This window comes from Phyllobates terribilis, unplaced genomic scaffold (genome assembly GCF_046119375.1).
Source record: "Phyllobates terribilis strain yellow unplaced genomic scaffold, ASM4611937v1 Scaffold_4__5_contigs__length_816908805, whole genome shotgun sequence".
Lineage (NCBI taxonomy): Eukaryota > Metazoa > Chordata > Amphibia > Anura > Dendrobatidae > Phyllobates > Phyllobates terribilis.
The window spans coordinates 229,662,788-229,687,714 of record NW_027362764.1 but is presented as its reverse complement, the minus strand read 5'-3'; the positions used below and the strand labels follow the sequence as shown (position 1 = coordinate 229,687,714).

Genomic DNA, 24,927 nt, shown 5'->3' with positions numbered 1-24,927 from the left:
AAGAATCCCGGACTTTTAAGTTCGGGTTCGCTCATCCCTACTTATCACCAATTCCAATTGTCGCATCTCTTATTTTTTGTCCCTTTTTTCCATGAGCCATTCTGTTTTTATAATTTGACATTGACATATAGCTCTTTGTTTGCGGACGAGTTGTAGTTTGGTGTTCACTGTGTGTTATAAATTATCTAGCAATTTTAATGTTTATTTACAAAGGTCAAATATATACAGTTTTTTTATGTTTTGCTAATTAAAACACATAAGAGATCTATAACTTTTTTTTATTTTTGTGTTGACGCACATGTATAAGGGCTTTTTTTTTTTTTTGCAGGGCAAACTGTTTCTGGGATATATACAATTGTTTGACAACCCATCGGTATCTTGTGATCTCATTGTTAGCCTTGTGGGTTCTTGGGTGACAAAGGGCAGCTATTGCGACAGCCAATAAGCACAGTGATAAGTGCAGTTACAGGCAGATGGAGGCTCAATAACAGCACCCGCCAGACTAAATATTTGGTGGCTCAGTTTAAAGCCACATTCACATGTTCAGTACATGGTCAGTATTTTAAATCAGTATTTGTAAGCCTAAACCAGGAGTGGGTGATAAATGCAGAAGTGGTGACGTGTCTCTATTATACTTTTCCTCTGATTGTTCCTCTCAAGATTTTGGCTTATAAATACTGATGTAAAACACTGACCAAATACTGAACGTGTGAATGTGGCCTAATGGAAAGTACTGGGAAATCTTTTCCCCGGCTCAGCCAGCACAAATTGGATATACCAGAGGTCAGCCCAATGGCAAAGCACTAATAGCTTCAATGGAATTAATCACCATAAGTCATTGTCTCAAGTAGAAGAAAAAAATAAAAAGAAGATCCTTGGTGTTAAAGTATTTTTAGTTTTTTTTCCCACTTGCTTTAGATTAATTATTCAGCTTTGCATAAGGATCATCAGCAAGACTATGGCATGACGAAGAGCTGTGTAGCTACGATGGGTATACTGACCGTAGTTGGACCAAACCCCTTCTGCCTGAAGGGGCCCAAGGGCATTAAAAGGTACAGTAGCACTGTAAAAGGCCTGGGATGGTTAGATGTGTCCTTGCACAGATTTTGCATTTAGGCCCAGGAGCTTTAAGCTATGCCTCTGGGTCCCAATGTCCTATTTTCAGGATACTACATGTATATTTCAATTTAGCAATGTCAGTGTTCCTTCTCCCGTTGACTAGTCAAGCTTCATTAAAGAAATTCCAGCAGATGTACACCAATACTGACGTGAGAGAAATCAGGGCTAATGAACAAGATCGTGACAATCCCTAAATCTATTGCATTTGTCACCTTGATGTATGAACACCTCGTGGTGCAAAATAGAAATTAAAAAGTGCAATAACGAGTAAGGACGACAATGAGAAAATAAGGGGGAAACGTATCGAAAAAGATGTCAGAAGTGAGCGTCGAAACCCTGAGAAATATCCCGTGCTGTGAAGCACAAGATGGCATCCAATGATTTCACAGATACAAATGACAGGATCATTATCTTTGTAGAAATGCTTGCCAAACACTGACAGAAGTTAATGCTTCTCTGTTAAACTTAAAATGTATGTTGCCAGTCTAGGGTTACTTTATATTGAGCAAAATATTTCACTGAAACAGCAGTCTGTGCTATTCAATCCGTAATCGATCCCGCTGCCGCTATGAAAACCAAAGTCAAACTTTGTACAAAGAAGCATAAAATGTAGCTCAATATCCCTTAGCCCTATCCAACTAACAAACAACATTTACAGCATATTATTACCAAGCATGAGATTTTAACTCTCGCATGATAGCACTAATTAAAGCAATAACATTCGACACTAGTCATATGACATGCCCAGGAATTAACTATCGATACAATGTATTTCTCCTGGAGTCAACATTGATGTCCCATTTTTCCCTGCAGCTTCGCCTCCACCTTTTCTTACATGTGGGACTGGATGAGAAGGAAATGTGAAGAATCCAGGGACTTGGAAGTACAGTATGTAAGTCCTGTTGTTGCTAAGAAATACATGGGGTGTATTGATTTATATAACCCCAATGAAGAAGGAGCTGATATTATCTCACTGCCTAGGTACTGGCAGGATGCATTAACTCTTTATTATTCCAGTTATGTGTTCAGAAGATACTCTATAAAAAAAACCTCTGATCCGGTAATACATAAATGTGGGAATTTAGACTTAAAAATTCTATTGGGAAATGATGTATTCTTTAGAACAAGTTTTATTTGTAAAAACATCTATATTAAAAATGTAGCTGATCGCCATTTTCACAGCCTCATAATAGACTGACACTCCCTGTTCTGTAGAGATCACTTCTCAGCAGACAATTCATTATCATCAAAAGCAGGACTATAGTGATATGCATCACCTATACATAGATGACACAGGATCCAGTATTCACACTAGGGGATTATCATAGCTCACCTCTTCATCCCCCAATAACCTCTACACAGAGCATATATAGGAAAATCCCCCATAAAAGTTAATGTACATGTCTAGTCTACTACTCCCTATGGTCCGTATGGCTGTGGTAAAGTAGATTTCTGCAGACTGTTAAAAAGAATCTCAGACAAAATGGCTACCAGCATAAACATGTGCAGAAAGTAGAATATAAATTACAGCAGATGAAATAAGTATTGAAAATGTCACCAATTTTCTAAGTAAATAGATTTCTAAAGTTGCTATTGCTATGAAATTCTCACCAATTGTCGGTAACAAACCATCCAATCTACACAGAAAAAGAAATCATCTTTAGATGGCCCTATATTAAGTTATGTGTAATAATGAGAAATGACACAGAAAAAGTAAAGAACACATGAAGAAGGAGGTGCAAAGAGCCATGGAAAGTCATGACACCAGCTGAGAGGTCTCAGAAATTAGAAAGCAATCCTGACACTTAGTAAAAGATAATTTTTCAGTATACGGCACTGGCAAACTTCATATCATTGAGGTAAGATGAATAGACAAATGTACAGAGACATTCTTGATAATAATCTGCTGCCATCTAAAAGGATGAAGATGAAAAGACAGTGGACATTTCAGTAAGACAATTATCCCAAACACAGTCAAGGAAACTCTCAATTGGTTTCAGAGAAAGAAAATATAGTTGCTAGAACGGACTAGCCAATCACCAGACCTGGATCCATTAGAAAATGTATGGAAGGAATTAAAGCTCAGAGTTCACAGAAGAAGCCTATGAAACCTTCGGGATATGAAGAGTGTTTGTGTGGAACCATTCCCTAAGGAAGCTTGTGAGCAACTCGCAATGGAATGTGGAATGGCAGCAGTGCATTCACCATGAACGCTGGTCAGTATCCTTCCCTGTCATTGTATTCATTGTTTCTTGCATATACCACTCCCTTTACTGCTCAGTGTTTTACATGGCTTATATGGCACATGTACATGATTTATTACTTTTAGTCCATTGCTAAATAAAATAATAAATTACAACACTCCACATCGTTTTAACATAAAAGGGTTGTCCGGCATACGGTATTGATGACCTATCTGCATGATAGGCCATCAATAGCAGAACAGTGGAGGTCGTACACCACCACCGATCAGCTGATTTTAGCTCCGAAAGGATGTACACACATTGAACAGAGTTGCAGAGTGAAGTTCTATTTAAAGTGTAGCAGCTCTTGCTGACTGCTGCAGCACGGTTTTGATGCAAAAGAACAGGAGCTGCACTACAGCAGCCGGCAACAGCAGGCAGTGGCCCCTACACTTTGATAGGAGCTGCACTCAGCGGCTCCATTGAAACTGTTTACATCTGGTTGGTGCCAGAGAAAAAAACAGTTGATTGGTAGCGACGTCGGATGTAACACCCCACCAATCTCCTATTAATTACTCATCATGTAGATAGGTCATCTATACCGTAGACCCAGACAACCCCTTTAATGTTGTGGTAGATCGGCTCACTCGGCTAAGCATTGAGGTATAAACGGAACACTGTCTCTTTAAATTTTTAGTTGGTTGATTTAAGCAGCATAAACCAATGTAAAGTTCATGAAAAGAAACACAGCCCATCCAGCCTAATGTCAAACAAAATAAGAAAAGAGTCCAGCAAAGTCCTTGCACCGGCCGGGGTCCAGCTATGCCGGGTTAGCAACAAAAACTACACAGTTCAGGGTTAGCAGGAACAAACACACACTCCTCTCTCTGGAGCTGGCCTCCAGATACTGACCACCTCCTGAGTCAAACGGCTGGCTTTTTATAGCCCCTAAACCACACCCTGGAGTGGAGATAGGGTGGATAGCTTCCCTCCCAGCACTTAGCTATCCACCTGTAAAGCATGCCCTAGTAACTCTGGCTACTAACCCTCTCTGCATCTAATGTGCAAGAGAAATCTCCATGTTTTACATCACTGAAGCAAAAAGTCTCAGAGACATGTATCTCCCCTCCAGCATTCTGCCAGTGACTTTGTCACATATTCCCGCCTCTGCCCAAAGCCAGGGGTTTGGGCATCTTCAGACTCCAGACATGGAATTCTAGAGAGAACATCAGCATTTCCATGTAGTTTCCCGGGCCTGTGATCTACATGAAAATTAAAGTCTTGTAGTGCTAGGAACCACCTAGTTACCCGGGCATTTTTACCTCTCTTTTCTCTCAACGAGGCATGTTCTGACACCAGTCTAAACTACCGGCCTAGTAGGTAGTATCTCAGTGCATCTTCGGCCCATTTTATGGCTAGGCACTCTTTTTTTAACTATCACGAAGTTTCGCTCATTGACGAGAGCTTCCATATCAAATAGAGAATGGGATGTTCTTCCCCATTTATCGCTTGAGAGAGTAAGGCTCCTAGACCAACTTCTGAAAAGTCTGTCTGGACCACGAACTCTTTCTCAAAGTCTGGCGCGACCAAGACCGGCTGCTTACACAGTGCTAGCTTCAACCGTTGGAACGCAGTCTCTGGGGTTTCCTCTGTCCATTTCACCATTGTTGATCTGATGCCTTAGAGTAGATCCATGAGTGACGCGGCCATCATGGCAAAATTTGGGATAAACCACAAGTAATATCCCACCATTCCCAGAAATGCTCTCGCTTGCTTTTTGGAGAGCGGTTGCGGCCAGTTCTGGACTGCTTCCACTTTATTAACTTGTGGCTTTATCTCGCCTTTCCCGACAACATAGTGCAAGTACTTGGCTTCTTCCTTTCCAACAGGGCATTTTTTCAGATTTATTGTAAATCCCGCCTTCCTTAGAGCATGCAGAATCGCCTGTACCTTAGGTAGATAACTAGCCTAGTCTGGGCTAAAGATCACAATGTCGTCAAGGTAGGCTGCGACATACTTCTTATGTGGGGCTAGGATACGATCCATAGCCCTCTGGAAGGTGACTGGAGCCTCCTGCAGTCCGAACTGCATCCAAGTGTATTGGAAACACCCATCAGGTGTCAAGAAAGCCGTCTTTTCCTTAGCCGTCTGAGAGATGGGGATCTGCCAGTAGCCCTTCGTCAGGTCTAAGGTGGTGATATACCTTGCCGGTCCAAGCCTCTCGATGAGTTAATCGACGCGGGGCATCGGGTATGCGTCACACTTGGGCACCTCATTCAGCCGGCAGTAGTCGTTACAAAACCTCCACTCCTCGTTGGGTTTTGGCATGAGGACGATGGGACTCTACCATCCACTCTTTGACTCCTCTATCACTCGGAGGTCTAGCATCCGTTTCACCTCTGTTGAGATCACCTCTCGGCATGCTTAAGAAATCCTGTAGGGCTTCAGGTTCACTCGTATATGAGGCTCTGTTAGCACATCATGCTCTACCACCTGAGTACACCCCGGCAACTCTGAGAACAGGTCACGATTCCGCTGTAGTAGTTCTCGACATTGTTGCTTCTGGGCTGGCGATAGAGTCTCTGCTATCGTGACCTCTTCCACCTTGCCTCCGGTAGCAGTTCCCAGGCAAGGAGCTTCCACAGGTTCCCGGTCTCGCCACGGCTTGAGTAGGGTCACATGGTACTCTTGATGCGTCTTTCTTCGACCAGGTTAGTGGACTTTATAATTAACTTCACTGATTTTCTCCACTGCCTCATACGGGCCTTGTCATTTGGCCAGGAACTTGCTCTCAACGGTAGGGATTAGGATCAAAACAAAGTCCCCAGGCTGGTAGTGCGTCGGCCTCACCGATCGGTTATAGACCCTTGCCTGGGCCTCCTGTGCCTTCACGATAGGCATCACTTTCGCCATTCCTTCCTGCATTAGGGCGACATGTTCAAAGATACTCCGATGTGGCGTAACCTCAGCTTCCCAGGTTTCCTTAGCGATACCCAGGAGCACTGGCAGATTTCGTCCAAGCAGTAACTCAAATGGGGAAAAGCCAGTGGAGGCTTGTGGAACCTCCCTTATCGAGAAAAGCAGGAATGGCAGCAGGTAGTCCCAGTCACGTCCATCCTTTTCTACGACCTTCTTGAGCATCGATTTTAGGATTTTATTAAAGCGCTCTACTAGGCCATCTGTCTGCAGATGGTTAACGGAGGTTCGCAGCTGGGTAATCTGGAGGACCCTACACAGCTCCTTCATTACCTTGCTCATGAACGGAGTCCCTTGATGAGTTAGTATTTCCTTCAGCAGACCGGTCTTGGCAAATATATGGACAAGTTCCCTGGCTATGCACTTACTTGATGAGTTCTTTAGCGGTACAGCTTCTGGATACAGGGTCACATAGTGCATGACCACCAGAATGTATTGGTGGCCCCAGGCTGATTTGACTAAGGGCCCCACTAGGTCCATAGAAAATTCTCTCAAAGGGGACATCTATTACCGGTAGTGGAACTAAGCAACTACAGAAATGGGAGGTGGGCGGGATTATCTGGCAGGTAGGGCAGGACCTACTATAGTTCAAGATTTCCCGGTAACATCCTGGCCAACCTCTTCATTATTTTCTCCTGGGTTTTCTCAACCCCTAGGTGTCCCCCCAGAATATGTGAGTGGGCCATGTCCAACACCCTCCGACGGTATGGCCCTGGAACCAACAGCTGTTTCACTACCTCTTCACCTTTTAGTTTAGTTACCCGGTAGAATAGCTCCTCCTGAACTGCAAAGTGTGGATACCTGTTGTCCGCCCTGACTCTTGAGTAACACCATTACAAACAGTAACACTGTCCCACGCTCCTTTCAAGGTCAAGTCCAGAACTTGAGCTGACCCAAAGATCTCTCCGGACACCTCTAATTCAGGGAAGTCGGCCACATCTGTCACAGTCTTGTCCTCGTCGCCGGCAAGTACACACAGTGGGAACTCATCTACTTCCGATGTCGATCAGGGTATTTCTCTTTGGTCGTGGGTTTTGTCCACGGGACTCAGTCTGGATCCCTTCCCCCACGAGTCCCAGAACAAGGGAAAACCGCACCCCAAAATGACGGGATGTATCAGGTCCCTGACCACCCGATCTCCTGGGACTGGGTGCCACAGTCTGCTCTGACTGTCACACTGGCCACTGGGTAATTCTTGGCGTCCTCATGTATGCAGCAGACGCCCACAGCTTTGGTAGGGATCAGCTGGTGGGGAAGGGTGGCACAGATTAGGGTCACCAGGCTCCCAGAGTCCAATAGTCCAAGCACCCTTACTCCATTAATGGACACGGCATACACCTGAGGACCTTCGTCGGGTTGACCGTCGACACTGCAGGCTGGATTAGCATAATATGAACACTGTCTGACTAGGCTGCAGTCCTTTGGATTAGGGGATATATGACACCGGGCGGCTACGTGTCCAGGGTTGTGACTCCGCCAACAAACGATATCCCTCACAGCAGTCTTTGCGGCACCTTCAGTGGAAGTGGGACGCCCCCAGTTGTGGCTCTGAACCCCTTCCGTGGTGAACCCGTCCCCTTTTGGGCATCTCAGTATGGGGAAGTGACTATACCCGGTTTCCCGAAGGATTTCTCAACGACCTGGTATGTTTCTACTAGGTCGTCTGCACTCTGGGGATTGCCTTGGGTGACCCAAGTCTGTACCCGAGTGTGTCACTGATATCACAGCAATGCTTGTGGTGTATATGAAAACAGAATGTGCCACATATGGCTGTGGATGTGCCAGTGGGATGAATGACCGGTATCCCATGGAGTGCTGTTCAGTTCTACTGCTGTTTCTTATAATAAGATAGTTACCTTAAAGTCATGCAATGCCCCACCTTTATTTATTATGTTGATTTAAGTCGAAACATATGTAATATTAGATTTTTAAAGTGGTAAAAGCTTTGTACCAATCACCTCCTAATCCCATACATGAGCATTTAAAGTTAAAGGGATATATGTTTTTAAATCCCTTCCGCTCTAGAATTGCTGCTCTCATGGTCTTTGCCCATCTGATATCACCCTTCCTTCAGCAATGAGAAGGCTTCTATTGATGGTCTCCGCAGTCTTGTGCCGTTCATACAGGTATCACCACTGAGGTCACTGGGCGCAGCAATCATGTGCACGTCATCAGTGCAGGAAAGTAGACACAGAGACCATTGGAAAGGTAGCGCTGGAGCTGAAGATGAGTGACTCTCATTCTTTTGTAAAAATTTGCAGCTATTAGAAAACTTCAAATTGTGAATTCAGCTATTTTAGTTAATACTTACTTGAATCGCAATAGAATAAATGAGTTCTCCAAGAGACGGCAAGAGGCATTGTTTTAACTTGCTGTTCCTGAAATTGTCTCTAATCAGCTCAGTCAGCAAGGTGATCGCCTACAGAGACATTAAAAGTTTGCATAAATTAACAAAAATCGCATCATTAAATTAATCTGCACAAAGAAACACACCACTACAGTGTTCAGAAAGGCACAAATAACCATTATAACGGATGTGTTTACAAATGGTGTTACAAGGAAATAAAGCATGTATAATTAAAGCTCATGAGAACAAAGCTAGATAGTCAATCTTTTGTTTTTCCAAGTTTTTACAACTAACATATAATAAATGATGGGATTATGGTGTGGGGTTGCAGTGGCATAATGTATGCTTGCCGAACCATTCTAGTCTTCATTCCAGGTACAGTAACTGCTCTTTGTTACATTGATTTAGCTGTGGAACCAGTGATGAGACCAATTTTCCAAAGTGTCATAGGAGCCATCTTTCAGCACTACAATGTCAGGCCGCATGTTGCTCATGCTACTTTGAACAGCTTGCGTGGCCTAAGGTTACTACCATAGACTACAGCGTCCGGATTTGTCTCCCATCGAGCACATTTGGGACGTCACTGGTCGGCAATCACAAAGGGAGCTGCCAACAGCAGTGGCGGCTCATGATGATTTGCATTCCCAAGTGTACTCATTGTGGCAGAACATTCCTCAGACAACCATTAATAACCTCATTGATGCATGCCAAGGTGGGCAAGTGCGGGTATTTCTGCGCATGGCTCTCATACTCTATACTGAATAAATTGAGATGTTTTGTAAATTTTGCTTCCATTTTTAAATATTTGTATATCATTACCATGTCTACCATCCTGTGATTTCCATAATTCTATGATGAGAGAGACAGAGAGAGAATGTCTCTTTAAGTGCAATCTACAACACCTGGCAAAAATTATGGAATCACCGGGCTCGGAGGATGTTCATTCAGTTGTTTAATGTTGTTGAAAAAAAGCAGATCACAGACATGGCACAAAACTAAAGTCATATCAAATGGCAACTTTAGGGCTTTAAGAAACACTAAAAGAAATCAAGATTAAAAATGTGGTACTCAGTAAGGGTAATTTTTTTCAGACCAAGCAGAGGGAAAAAATTATGGAATCACCCTGTAAATTTTCATTTCCAAAATTAACGCTTGCAGCAAATTAGATCTGCTCGTTAGTCTGCATCTAAAAAGGAGTGATCACAACTTGGAGAGCTGTTGCACCAAGTGGACTGACATGAATCATGGCTCCAACACGAGAGATGTCAATTGAAACAAAGGAGAGGATTATCAAACTTTTAAAAGAAGGTAAATCATCACGCAATATTGCAAAAGATGTTGGCTGTTCACAGTCAGCTGTGTCTAAAATCTGGACCAAATACAAACAACATGGGAAGGTTGTTAAAGGCAAACATACTGGTAGACCAAGGAAGACATCAAAGCGTCAAGACCGGAAACTTAAAGCAATATGTCTCCAAAACAGGAAATGCACAAATAAACAAATGAGGAACGAATGGGAGGAAACTGGAGTCAATGTCTGTGACTGAACTGTAAGAAACAGCCTAAAGGAAATGGGATTTACATCCAGAAAAGCTAAACATAACCCATCATTAACACCTAAACAGAAAAAAACAAAGTTACAATAGGCTAAGGAAAAGGAATCGTGGACTGTGGATGACTGGATGAAAGTCATATTCAGTGATGAATCGCGAATCTGCATTGGGCAAGGTGATGATGCTGGAACTTTTGTTTGGTGCCGTTCCAATGAGATTTACAAAGATGACTGCATGAAGAGAACATGCAAATTTCCACAGTCATTGATGATATGGGGCTGCATGTCAGGTAAAGGCACTGGGGAGATGGCTGTCATTACATCTTCAATAAATGCCCAAGTTTACATTGATATTTTGGACAGTTTTCTTATCCCATCAATCGAAAGGATGTTTGGGGATGATGACATCATTTTTCAAGATGATAATGCATCCTGCCATAGAGCAAAAACTGTGAAAACATTCCTTGAAAGAAGACACATAAGGTCAATGTCATGGCCTGCAAATAGTCCGGATCTCAATCCAACTGAAAATCTTTGGTGGAAGTTGAAGAAAATGGTCCATGACAAGGCTCCAACCAGCAAAGGTGATCTGGCAACAGCAATCAGAGAAAGTTGGAGCCAGATTGATGAAGAGTACTGTTGGTCACTCATTAAGTCCATGCCTCAGAGACTGCAAGCTGTTATTAAAGCCAGAGGTGGTGCAACAAAATACTAGTGATGTATTGGAGTGTTCTTTTGTGTGTTTGTTTTTCATGATTCCATAATTTTTTCCTCAGAATTGAGTGATTCCATAATTTTTTCCCTCTGCTTGGTCTGAAAAAAATTACCCTTACTGAGTACCACATTTTTAATCTTGATTTAATCTTGATTTCTTTTAGTGCTTCTTAGGGCCCTAAAGTTGCAATTTGAAATGACTTTAGTTTTGTGCCATGTCTGTGATCTGCTTTTTTTCAACATTAAACAACTGAATGAACATCCTCTGAGCCAGGTGATTCCATAATTTTTGCCAGGGGTTGTATATAACATATATACTCCTCAACATTGCATGTAAAGGGACATTATAACTGCTAAAGCATCTTGCAAAAGTATTCACCCCCTAAGGCTTTTTTTACCTATTTTGTTACATTACAACCTGTGTTTAATTATTTTTTTAATCCGATTTCTGTGTGATGCATCAGCAATAAATAGTCTAAGTTGGTGAAGTGAAGTGAGAAAAATTTAGGCATAAGTTCAAAATTATGGGACAAAATAAATTAAAATTGGCATGTGCACATGTACTCACCCCCTTTTGCTATGAATCCCCTAAACATTTAAATTATTCATAAGTCACATGCTTATTGAAAGGAAGTCCACCCTGTGTGCAATCTAAGGGTCACATGGCCCGTCAGTACATACACACCTTTTCTGAAAGGCAATAGAGGCTGCAACATCATTAAACACCAAGTATATCTCCAAACAAGTCAGGGACAAGGTTGTTGTGAAGTACAAGTCAGGGTCGGATTATAAAAAAAATATCCCAATCACTGATGATCCCCCGGGGCACCATCATATCCATCATCATCAAATGGAAAGAACATGGTACCACAACAAACCTGCCAAGAGAAGGTCGCCGACCAAAACTCTTAGCCCGGGCAAGGAGGTCATTAATCAGAGAGGCAGCACAGAGACCAAAAGGTAACCCTGAAGGAGCTGCAGAGTTCCCAAGAAGAGACTGGACTATCTGTCCATTCGACCACAATAAGCTGTACACTCCATAGAGGTGGCCTTTATGGAAGAGTGGGCAAAAATGCCTTTACTCATACACAAAAATGATAAGGCTTGTTTTGAATTTGCCAAAAGACCCGTGGGAGACTCCCCAAATGTATGGAAGAAGATGCTGTGGTCAGATGAGACCAAAATTTTAACTTTTTGGCCACGAAGGTAAACACTATGTCTGGCGCCAAACCAACACAGCTCATCACCCGAAGAACACCATCCCTACAGTGAAATATGATGCTGTGGGGATATTTTTCGGTGGCAGGTACAGTGAAAATGGTCTGAGTCGAGGGGAAAATTGATGGTGCGAAACACAGGGATATTCTTGAGCAAAACCTGTATCAGTCTGTCAATGATTTGAGACTGGGACGGATATTTACCTTTCCAAAAAATACTGCTAAAGCAACACTCAAGTAGTTTAAGGGGAAACATGTAAATGTTTTGCAGTGGACTAGTAAAAGCCCACACCTTAATCCAATAAAGAATCTGTGGTCAGATTTGAAGATTGCTGTTCACCAGAGGAAACCATATAATTTTAAGGAGCTGGAGCAGTTTTGCCTTGATGAATAGGCAAAAATCCCAGTAGCAAGATATGGAAAGCTCATAGAGACTTATCCAATGCGACTTGTAGCTGTAATGGTCACAAAATGAGGCTCTGCAAGGAATTGACTTTAGGGGGTGAATAGTTATGCACACTGAAGTTTTCAGTTATTTTGTCCTATTTGTTTTTTTCTTCACAATAAAAAGAAATGTTCACAGTTGTAGGCATGTTCAAACACACAAGTTAAATTGGATAATAGATGCAGAAAATCTGGTTATGTTAAGGGGAATAAAGGTCCATAAACATTCTCCAATTCTTGGATAAAAGACCTGCAAAATAACTGCTTGGCTAAACATGAACTCAAATATGATATGATACCCATTTATATAAAATTTTAAGATCAAGATTTTAATAGTTTCCCAATTTGCAATAGTGAACATCCATAACATCTGGCGAAATACAACACATAAAAAATGTAAATGAACATCATTAACAATATCAATAACTGATAACTTGGCAGCATGAATAATTATTATTATACAGGTCAAAATAGTAATAAGTTATAGAGAAAAGCGTAAAAATTATAACCTCACTGCTAGTCAAAATTCAGAAATAATACTTTACAACAGGGCTCTTTCCCAATGCAAGCAGGGAGTCTTGTAGAGTGAATGAGGCAATAAAGTCAATAAAGGTTTATCTTTACTAAAATTCTTAATGCAATAGACCATGGGATTATTAGACAATTTTATAGACTATTATGATAAGTTGTTATATAGACTATTGGATTAGGACTTTCCATCAAAGAATATGAACAAGATATGGCTAAACATCATGTAATGTATAATACCAAATCTACATAAGGTAAAAACAAGTCATAGTAGGGAAAACCAACAGTGAAACTCATATGAGGCTTGTATGACCTCATGTCGACATTGCATTGTATATTTTTCTATTCTGTCTATATATTCTGTCTGTTGGCTGTCTGTAGTTCTAGTGTATCAGTTTGTTTCCCTCAAAACGCAAATCCTGTGAGGTCGCCATATGGTGGATATAATTCTGTCTGAATTCGGAGATTGGTCTTCTTGTGACTATTAAGAGGAAATTAAGACTATTTTTAATTTATAATGTTTTCCGTGGAAAAATATGTGTGTTTGTTGTAGAATTGTTTGTTGTAGCATTACCCTCAAAATTCTGACCCAGATTCGGAACCATATTAAATGCGGCTAATTCACATGTGGCTACTTGCTGTGGTTTATTGGTGGGAATTCATATAGAAACCACTTTAGTAAGTGAGAGCTCACTGATTGAATTGGTGTTCAGCTCTGTGGTGGAAAAAAATCTGTGGTCGTAAGAATGTCAAAATTAATTTCTTATTGAACATAATGGAATTGGCTTAGGGTGGTTTTCACATATATCAGAGCATAAAATGCACTAAAATGAGCATAAAGGAACTGTATATAGTAAAACCCAAGAAGACTCAGGTGAACGCTAATCATGCATTTAAAGGGATTCTTGGACAACCCCTTCTCAATTGCTATAGTCCCCCTTATAAAATAACAGCCTATAATCACTTCCAGTGCCAGCTTCATTCCAGTGATGATGGCACTGGCTTTCCCAGGGCTCGTGTGACATTATGTCACATGAGCATTGCAGCCAATCAGCGGCTGCTTCACTCTCACTTTCTCGGACGAAAAATGGTACTATGTAAGGTGGAGTATAGCAATTAAGAAGGGGTTATTCGATTAACGTACAACCGCTTTAATGTATAAAATGGATGCGAGTTTCCAGAAAATTGAATTTTGGATTTGAGCCAGAAGGAGAATACAAAGGCTATGCTTCTGATCGTTAACAAAAATGCTTGTATACTAAACTTGGTTAAGTAACAAATATTGAACCACAACACTATTTTTGCATTAAATAATTTATCTATGAAAATGAGTAAAACTTTTGCTGTCAACTATATGGAAACAGGGAGTCAATTTATTAGATGCTCATAGATTGTTTGGCCAGCATACACTGATGTTCTACTCTAAAGGTATTTAAACAAATATATATAATTGTTTCTACAAATTCATCTGAATATTTATTGTTGTAAGATCAGGCAGGCAGAAACACTCATGCAATATTCAGAGCTTTGGCATCTGAGTAAATATCACTAAATATTTAAAAAGTCTCTGGAGAAATGTTTTATAAGATTGTATCCATGTGCTGCAGAACCTATGCTTAAATATTCAGTCAGTTGAGGTAGATTTGATGGATTTTATTGAATGCACAGAGCAGCATACCTCTGTGGGTCCAGCAGGATTTGGGAGAATCCCAAAAAGCCTGTGGCATACTTTATTCATACTGACTTGGAACACAACGAAAGGTATGAAGACAACATTGTAGCAGGAACAGTTGTAGGTCATGAATATGCACCACATCCTCCATTCATTTTGTACCAGCATTTCATGAAGAAATTGAAATATTTAACGTTTTCTGTTTGTTGAATGCACACTTGCAGATTATTGATATACAGTTGTCTCACTAGATGTTCCACAAACTGAGCCTTATACAAGAAAATTGCCGTTTTCTTCTCTGACCTGCATGTAAATTCAATATTTAATTATTTAAAGAAAAAAAGAAAATCTTTCCCCCTTTACTAGACCTACATATTCCTTATTTACTTATACTTCTCTAATATTCACTGTTCGCAACTCTTCTCGATAGGAACGACTTAATCAGACCACATGAGCCACAACTTTACGCCTCCGCTGTTTAAGGGCTTGTAGGTGTAATCGTACACGACAGAATACTTCTACAGATATTCCTAATTTCTAGAACACATCTAAGGATATTCCCAATTTCTAGAACATCTCTACCGATAGTCCCAATTTATGTCAGACTGATGTCAATGTCTGTACCATGCGGCAGGTACAGCGGCTGTTCAAAAATGTACCGGCTATCACCTATCCAGGAGTAACTTTTTACAACTTAAATACCCTATTAAAAAGATTATTTTTTTTATAGTACAATAAGTTTTATTATTGCAAATAAAATGTAACAAATGGTGATCATAAATGAAATATACTGCTGAAAAGATCACAATAGGTAACATATGTACAATAAGAATTATAAGTATATTAGCCTCATATACTTAATTGATAAGAAATAACATTATTTAGCATCAGCAGTTATTCAGTGTAATTCAAAAAACAAAAACCTCAGTTCACAAAAGACAGTATACACAATGGAAAAGAGGGGGAAAGTAGGATATGACAAGAGGAAAATAGAAGGAGTTCCATATTTTTCATGTAGCTGGCTAGTTATCGCTTTTTCCTTTTTTTTTCTCAATGGACAATTCTTTTAGGACAGAAGTGTGGGCATCTACTGTTTCCTGTGGATGCAGCCTTTTTTAACGATTGCACAGAGTCAAAGTGGAATGAAAGTATATGCCCATAAATCTGAGGGAAATGAACGGCCCAGTCGAATTAGAAAATTAACAAAATAGGCGCCAGTAACCTCGTTACTACATATCTCCACAACGGAGTGGGGGAAAAAAACAAAAAAAAAAAAACAATTTTATGAACATTTCTACTACTCTGTATTGGAATGCACAGTTTATAAAGACAACATTTTGTGAAAGGAGCCTCTGCCTCCCAAAGTTGCCATTCCTCCCTAGCTCTGGTCTTTTTAGTTAGACTGATAGCTCACTTTCCGATTTCCTTGCCTGGTGTCACACAGACTGTGAGCTATCAATCAAGCTAAAAGAGGCTAGTGCTTAACAAGGAAACAATATCTGGAAGCAGTGGCTTGTTAAGTACTTTGTCATGCCCAGAGCACTTAATTCCTCATTTATATATTAACTAAAATGCAAATTGCCCTGGAATGCATCAACAGATAGAAGATATAAAGGTTATTGGATTTACATTACAAAGACCTGCATGTCCATATATGCTGTTTGGGTGGTGGGGGGGATGATTTTACTGACAAATTCCTTTTAAAAAAGTCTGCATACTATTTTACTCTGGAAACAACAGTAACACAGTACAGAGTAAACTCCTAAGCACCCTGGTAAATGCATGTGACCAGCATGTCATCTTTTACATCTCAGTCTATAGAGGACTGTGGAGCGCTGACTGCCATCAAGATAAATTAAGAAATTGTTCAGAACCAAATTTAAACTTTAAAATGACTCTAAAAGTTGAACGTTCACCTAAAAGAGTTTGTACCGAGATGTGACGTTATCTCTATCTATAGGGGATAATTTTCTGATAGCCAATTGTCTGAGGTCCATCTGAATAGAGCGGAAGTGGCGCAAGGTGCTGCTAAGCTCTATTCATTCGCAATGGGAGCGAATGCGAGAGATAACAGAGTGCTGAACTCGGCCATCTCCGGCATTCCCTATGGTTAGGGGGATAACCTCATAACTTGGTATAAATCTTTTGAATACTTGCAGTAATAAACTGAAAAAATGTGCCTAAGAACAGAAACTAATGTGAAATATAAGAAATAAGTGTCATCAAAAAAAGTGCATAAAAATCTTTACACAAAGCTGTACCTTATGTTTCATTAAAGACAAAAATTGCAACCCCAGGCATGTTATAAAGTTTCAACAGCACGATCGAAGTAAGGAAACCAAAAAAAAAAAGTGCCAGGACTAGAAAAAATACAAACAGTAAAAATAGTTTTTATTGAAAATAGATAAAAAAAACCCATAGTTATCCAACATACCAGACACAAAGATAACTTGGTAAAGGAGCCAGAAGGGAAACCCCAATAGTAAATGAGCACCAATCGCAGTAAAACAGTGTATCCAAAAGTGTACATGATTCCAAATATATTCAGAAAGTACAATATCACAGACTGGTTCAGATTGGAGTGCAAAAAAATGGATAATTCACTGAAAAACTTGTTATATAAAGTGGAAATAGTGATGTAATAGTAGTAATAACGTAACGAGGTTCACTCACCAAACACTCAATGCACATTTCACAAATGCTTTGTCAGGGGTTAGATTTTATTGGTCAAGTAAGTCCAAGAGACAATATTTGTACTTTTAATTGCATCTGTCCCGTCATATAACATTGACATTGTATTGAGCATTAACTTATATAGAATTAATGAAGGTTTATAACTAGTATATTACTTTATGTAAAAGAGGGAAAATAAATGAGGAACTCCTAATCCTACAGACAGGAACCTTACAGCAATACATAACAGTATTTTGTTTGTATAGCTTCACGCTCCTCAAGCATTGCATTATTAAGCACTGTGCAGAAACAAATCCATGCACGTGATTTGTGTCTATAAAACATGACCTTCTGAAATCAATGTTTCCCTCCCCTTCAATGTATTGAGCAGATAATCTACTGAAAGGTCAAAACTTCTAACAAAAATTAAGCCGTCCTTGAGCAAAGCACAGACAGTAGGTTAAGTGGACTGAGTTTCACATGACTGACATTTTAAATTACTCACATAGAACGTGCATATGAAAAGGTTTTATTGATTGCTTACACAAATTCAAAGTTCATAGCTAAAATCAACTGAACTTTACTTTATGCACCTCCTCTGCCGGGTGGTTGGGCATGAATCACAAGTAAAATAGTCCAAAAACATAACAGAAAACTCTCACAGTACCAGAAAATCCTCATGTGGGTCCAGGGTTAGAAATTATCATAGTCTTCTCTTCTACTGGACCTTTAGGGCCTGACTACCTACCACTAGTGTTTACCTCTTAGAGAAGGAGTCACACTCGCCTAATAGACTTTACGATACTGATGATGTACCTTGTGTGTGAGAAAAGTTTACAAACTAATTTAAAGTAGATGTGCATATGTTCTATATAGTTACAGCAGGGGTCCCCAACCCGTAGCTCGAGAGACATGTGGCTCGCGGGCCAGTGTTGTGTGGCTCATGGCAGTCTGTCAGCTTGGTGCATTAGCACCAGGTGTAGCAAACAGCTATTGAGAGTAGATCTCTAGATGGTGACTTGTGTGAAGCCCTGCACAGAAGAGCAGATCTGAATGGGGGTAAAATGGGAAACACTGGAGCTTGGCATACTGCCTTGGTGTGATTTCAATGAAAAAGCTTTGGTTGTCATTATACCAGTAATGGGGGGCTCTGGGTGTCACCACTGTGAAAAGGGCAGGAGCTGGATGTAGCTTGCGACCCTCTTTCATAGCTGAATGTGGCTTTCAAGGTCAGAAAGGTTAAGGACCTCTTAGCGGATAGTACCCTGAATAATTTTCCACATTAGGCCCAAGGAACATGAGTCAGACACATTGAACTTACATATCTATATACGGAGCTGCTTGGTTTATGTTAATTAGCACAAAAAGGGGCATTTTGAAAGTTTGACTGGATAGAAAGAAGGTGGGCTGAAAAAGTTCATTCATTTGGGACTGCAATGTTGGCAAGTATGGCTCCCTACAAATAAATGTCCTGCAACACATACAGTGAAGATCCGCATACTTTGAGTTAGTTACTGGCTCTTGTGTTGATCAATTCTCATATCTGCTAGCCATTTTATGGACTATTTCCTAGGGATCATACTGTTTCGGCCATTCAGCCTGGCGCCCATGAACTGTTTTGAAGACACTGTTTGTCTTGAAAGAAATAACCTCATTGTCTAAGGGTAATCCACAGCCTGCTGAGAGGATATTCCATCATGGACAGTCCAGTTGTTGATGAAGAAGAGAATTAAAACCTCTCTTCTACTTCCTCTCCCCTTCTTTGTTGTCCCTCAATAAAATTTTTAACTCACGATTTCCTCTCCCTATCCCCACTTTCCCAACCCTTTTCCCCTGTCAGGGTATGTGCCCACGTAGCATTTTACAAGCGTATATGCTGCGGAATTTCCGCAGCGTAAACGCTTGTGAAACGCTTGGTAATCCTTCCCCCATGGTCCCCAATGAGAATCCGCAATTTCAATGCGCATGCTGCGGATTTTTCCGCAGCGTTTTTGATGCGCTCAAAAATCCGCAACATGTCCATTAATTTTGCGTTTACGCATGCGGAATTGCCTTGTCAATGCAATAAAAAACGCAAGGCAATTCCGCATGTCCAAAACGCTTCTAAAACGCGCGAAAAACGCTTGCCAAATTCCGCATGCGTTTTTCCGGGAAAGGACATGCAGAAATGAAGCAGAAATTTTCTGCTTCATTTCCGCATCGTGGGCACATAGCCTCACAGTTGGTAATGCTTAATTATTGGACCTTTTTTAGCATGAAGGAGTGATGGCATATTATCCCATACGATATATAGTGTAAGTACTTTGTGTTCTCGTGTTATGCATAATTGGAATTATATATTGTGGGCGCTGCGGCACAGTACATTGTATGTTTGTTTGATGACTATATACTATTTGTATTAATCACAGATATTAAATCCTGAGATTCCAGTGAATCATCGCTTTTATTTGGTTGAGAAAAATAAAAGTTGGTGATTGGTTGCTATGCTTGTTTACAGCAGTTTTCATATACAAGTCCGACAGACAAGACTTAGAGGGACTCCCCAACATGAACAGTGGTGCTGCCTGTTTATAAGCACTACATTTTTTATGGATCCCACTGACACCATCATAATCTATTAATATCGTGAGTGTAAGCCAGGGTTAACTAAGCCATCCATTATATGAAACTTTTTCCAATAAGGGGACACGTAAATTGTCCTTCTTGCATCAACCTTAATCGGGCCTTGCCCATAGACTACAGATTATGTCATACAAGCTGTACACGGTCACATGAGGGGAGTTTTCATTTAGCCAAATGATTTAGGCTTAGTTTACACTTTTTTTTTTGGGGGGGGGGGAGGAGATATACAAAGGGAGTATTTCCTAAAATATACACTTATACAGGCATTTATCCATTGTTAAAATAAGAAAAGAATACATTTTATGCTAATAATATATGCGTTTTTTTTTCCATTGGCCTTCGGCCTGATCTCGAGCCATGGCGGCTTGATGGATGAAAGATCTGTAGGAAGATCAATCTTGTGCAAGCCCACTATTCCACCGTTATTCTGATTGCATCAAGCCATCAAATTGCTGGTCTTCATCTTCGCCTTGTTCCTTCTATTCTTCCGACCATGATGGCTTTCTTCAGTGATTTCTCTCTTCGTATATTGTGTCCAAAGTAGGCAAGTCGTAGCTTTGTGATCCTTGCTTCAAGTGACATGTCTGGCTTAATTTGTTCCAAAATTGATTTATTTGTTCTTCTTGCCATCCATGGTATTGATAACATCACTCTCCAGCACCACATTTTGAAGAGGCTGCTTCTATTTCTATCTTGTTTCTTTATCGTCCAGTTTTCACATCCGTATGTTACCACAGAAAAGACCAGACTATGTACGACCAGTGTCTTTGTCGCTAGTGACGTGTTTTTCGATTTAAAGACCTTGTCCAGCGACTTCATTATTGATTTGCCCATAGCTATTCTATTGATTTCTGGTATCTTTACAGCATCTTGAGTGATCATCAATCCGAGTAGCTTGAAGTCCTCTACCACTTCCAGTTCATCTCTGTCCATCTCAAATGTACCCCGATCGTACCTGGCAGTATCTTAACAGCTTGTCTTTAATGTACTGGATGCAGCATAAATTAACGGACAATAAACATTGGGCTTTGGACTTTTTAATTATTATCAATGTCTGTTTGTGAACATGAAATACATTTGGTTGAATCTATAAGCATGTCATGTCTATCTATAAATACTACAGCATATGTACCAGTGGTGAGACCATATAAATGAGTTCCGCAAGCCGCTGATATGCTCGTTATCTCCCTTACACATTCGCTAACTCCGGTCTGATCACTAAATCAAGCTATATGCAACTCCATGCTTTGGATACAATTTGGTCTTTTATCTGATCTATTGAAATCATTTGGATCAAATCTTTATGGAAAACAGGTTTCTCCAATGACCGATTCACCCCCAAGGAGCTTATACTTTAATGACTGATAAAAGTTGACTAGTCACTTGGTTATTAACTGTACCACACATTCGATTCATGAGTAAAAAGTATGATATCTTATAATGTGAGAAAAAGAAAAGAATAAAGAACAAAAGTCACGGGTCAAAGAGCCCGGACAAAAGGAAAAGGAAAATTGAGTCACTGATACATACTAAGAATCAAACAAGCAGCCAGATATCCACAAAAAGCAGCTCACTGTCTGGATGAAAATCACAAGATTATGCGCTCCTCAAGAAAATGAGCTGACAGCTCATAGGTAGATACTGGGTAAGAGAAGACAAAGAAGCAATGATTTTGTGGTGTTTGATCTGCTAAGGTGCATCTCACTAAATATAGTGGGGGTTTTTTTGTTTTCTTTTTAACTGTTATATTTGTTCAGATTTATTTTTAATAATGACAAGATCTGGTATCTTAAGAAAGGTGTAGTCAGAAAATATTCCAGAATCCAGTTAGGCCAAGTTATTCAACAGAAGTAGTACCGTTAGGCTACGTACAGCCCAAGTTTTTAATGTTTTTTAATAACGGGTTAGCACAAAAAAAAGCCTGAAAAACTGCACTAGAAAACGATTGCAATTCTCTTCCTATGCTTTCCTATTTAAGAAAAAAAAAGCTTTAAAAAAACACCTTTACAAATTGCTTCAAAAACAGCTTCAGGAAATGATTTAGGAAAAGAAAAAAAACATAAAACTTTCCTTTTTTGAAGGAGTTTTTGAAGTAGTTTCCACTTGGAAAACTCATTGTTTTTAATCGCATCAAAGAATTCTGTCTGCACATAGCTAGAAGTTCTACTTTGCCAGCAAAGAACAATGGAAAATAATAATTACACTTGCAGATAATTTGATTTATCCAAAACCAATGACAGCAACAGTGAGAGATGGTCATGACCCACAACTGGACAGGAAACCTAAAGCAAAGAAAAAAACAACAACCACTTTCTCCTTAAGAGAACGTCAAAGTAGATCTAGAGCAACTTCATTAACATGAGCAGAAGAAAGACTGAATTTTCCAAACCAAAACAAAAGAAAAGGAATAGGAATGGTGATGTCATAAGTTCTGGAAAATCAAATTACTGTGATCTGTAATTTTTTTCCTTTCATCCATGACAGCTATGTAGATTTTGTAGAGAAATCATATCCAAAATTAGGGGCCAAAAGTTGTGATAATCAATGTCTCAAGGAAACATTCAAATATCTCAAGTCAATCTGTTGATATTTAAAGGGGTTGAACGCATATATATTGTAATGCAGCGGCTTGCGGCATTACTGTAATGGTCCAGGGTGTGTTTTGGCAGACCATGTACCTCCCCCAGGTGACTGGTCACATGACTGTGACATCACACAGGTCCTGTTCATACAGAAGGTCTGATCACATGACTGTGACATCAGCACAGGTCCTGTGTGTGCACTAGAGGATATATAAACCCTGTTAGATTTGAGACAGGTGTGAAAGGCGTGAGGCCTGTTCCCTGTGTGGGACACCGTTAGAGTGTGAGGCCTAGTGAGGCCTATTGAAGCCTGGTGAAGCCTGAAAGGCAGAGGCTGGATCCTTATGTGTAAGCGATACCAGTAGCCTTGAAGGGCCAGAGGCTTGGAAGGCAAGAGTCCTGGAAGGCAGAGGCTGGATGTTAGGTGAGAAAACATACCAGTAGCCTTTGAAGGAACGAGGGCTGGAGACCCCCATCTGGGAAGCCGTAAAGCCACAGTGGTGGCAGAACAAATCTGACTGAAGCAGCTAAAACCCGGCAAAGGTAAAACACTGCATTATATGGATGTTGATATAAGTGACTTGGCTGAAGGCTGTAACTGGAGCCAAGTGGGCCTGTTTGCCACTTGAAAGGCTCCTGGACATTATATGTGTATGTCGGCGAGCCACTGAGTTGGACTCGGTGATAAGCAGTAGTGAAGTGTAATAAACTGCTGGATTGTGAAATACTGGAAAACGTGGCTGGTGTGCTTTAATTGACCCGATGCAGCGAATGTCCCACGCATGATGACTAGCGCTGTCTTGCAATATATATATACACACACATTATATATATATATATATATATATATATATATATATATATATATATACACATATATACTGTATATACAGTACAGACCAAAAGTTTGGACACACCTTCTCATTTAAAGTTTTTTCTGTATTTTCATGACTATGAAAATTGTACATTCACACTGCAGGCATCAAAACTATGAATTAACACATGTGGAATTATATACTTAACAAAAAAGTGTGAAACAACTGAAAATATGTCTTATATTCTAGGTTCTTCAAAGTAGCCACCTTTTGCTTTGATGACTGCTTTGCACACTCTTGGCATTCTCTTGATGAGCTTCAAGAGGTAGTCACCGGAAATGGTTTTCACTTCACAGGTGTGGTGTGCCCTGTCAGGTTTAATAAGTGGTATTTCTTATAAATGGGGTTGGGACCATCAGTTGTGTTGTGCAGAAGTCTGGAGGATACACAGCTGATAGTCCAACTGAATAGACTGTTAGAATTTGTATTATGGCAAGAAAAAAGCAGCTAAGTAAAGAAAAACGAGTGGCCATCATTACTTTAAGAAATGAAGATCAGTCAGTCCAAAAAATTGGGCAAACTTTAAAAGTGTCCCCAAGTGCAGTTGCAAAAACCATCAAGCGCTACAAATAAACTGGCTCACATGAGGACCGCCCCAGGAAAGGAAGACCAAGAGTCACCTCTGCTTCTAAGGATAAGTTTAACCGAGTCACCAGCCTGAGAAATCGCAGGTTAACAGCAGCTCAGATTAGAGACCAGGTCAATGCCACACATCTCTTCAACAACTGTTAAGAGGAGACTTTGTGCAGCAGGCCTTCATGGTAAAATAGCTGCTAGGAAACCACTGCTAAGGACAGGCAACAAGCAGAAGAGACTTGTTTGGGCTAAAGAACACAAGGAATGGACATTAGACCAGTGGAAATCTGTGCTTTGGTCTGATGAGTCCAAATTTGAGATCTTTGGTTCCAACCACTGTGTCTTTGTGCGACGCAGAAAAGTGAACGGATGCCTGGTTCCCACGGTGAAGCATGGAGGAGGAGGTGTGATGGTGTGGGGGTGCTTTGCTGGTGACACTGTTGGGGATTTATTCAAAATTGAAGGCATACTGAACCAGCATGGCTACCACAGCATCTTGCAGCGGCATGCTATTCCATCTGGTTTGCGTTTAGTTGGACCATCATTTATTTTTCAACAGGACAATGTCCCCAAACACACCTCCAGGCTGTGTAAGGGCTATTTGACCAAGAAAGAGAGTGATGGAGTGCTACGCCAGATGACCAGGCCTCCACAGTCCCCAGACCTGAACCCAATCGAGATGATTTGGGGTGAGCTGGACCGCAGAGTGAAGGCAAAAAGGCCAACAAGTGCTAAGCATCTCTGGGAACTCCTTCAAGATTGTTGGAAGACCATTTCCGGTGACTACCTCTTGAAGCTCATCAAGAGAATGCCAAGAGTGTGCAAAGCAGTCATCAAAGCAAAAGGT

General features: G+C 40.5%; 1 protein-coding gene across 7 annotated transcripts in view; it reads right to left on the bottom strand.

Annotated features, from left to right (window-relative positions):
- Positions 1 to 24,927, bottom strand: part of ULK4 (unc-51 like kinase 4) — a 988,030-nt gene that overhangs the window by 679,436 nt on the left and 283,667 nt on the right. For all 7 annotated transcript variants that reach the window (XM_073678125.1, XM_073678126.1, XM_073678132.1 and 4 more), the window contains one exon: positions 8,590 to 8,697. In XM_073678125.1, coding sequence (XP_073534226.1) covers positions 8,590 to 8,697 — 108 coding nt within the window. The remainder of the gene's footprint in view (positions 1 to 8,589; positions 8,698 to 24,927) is intronic.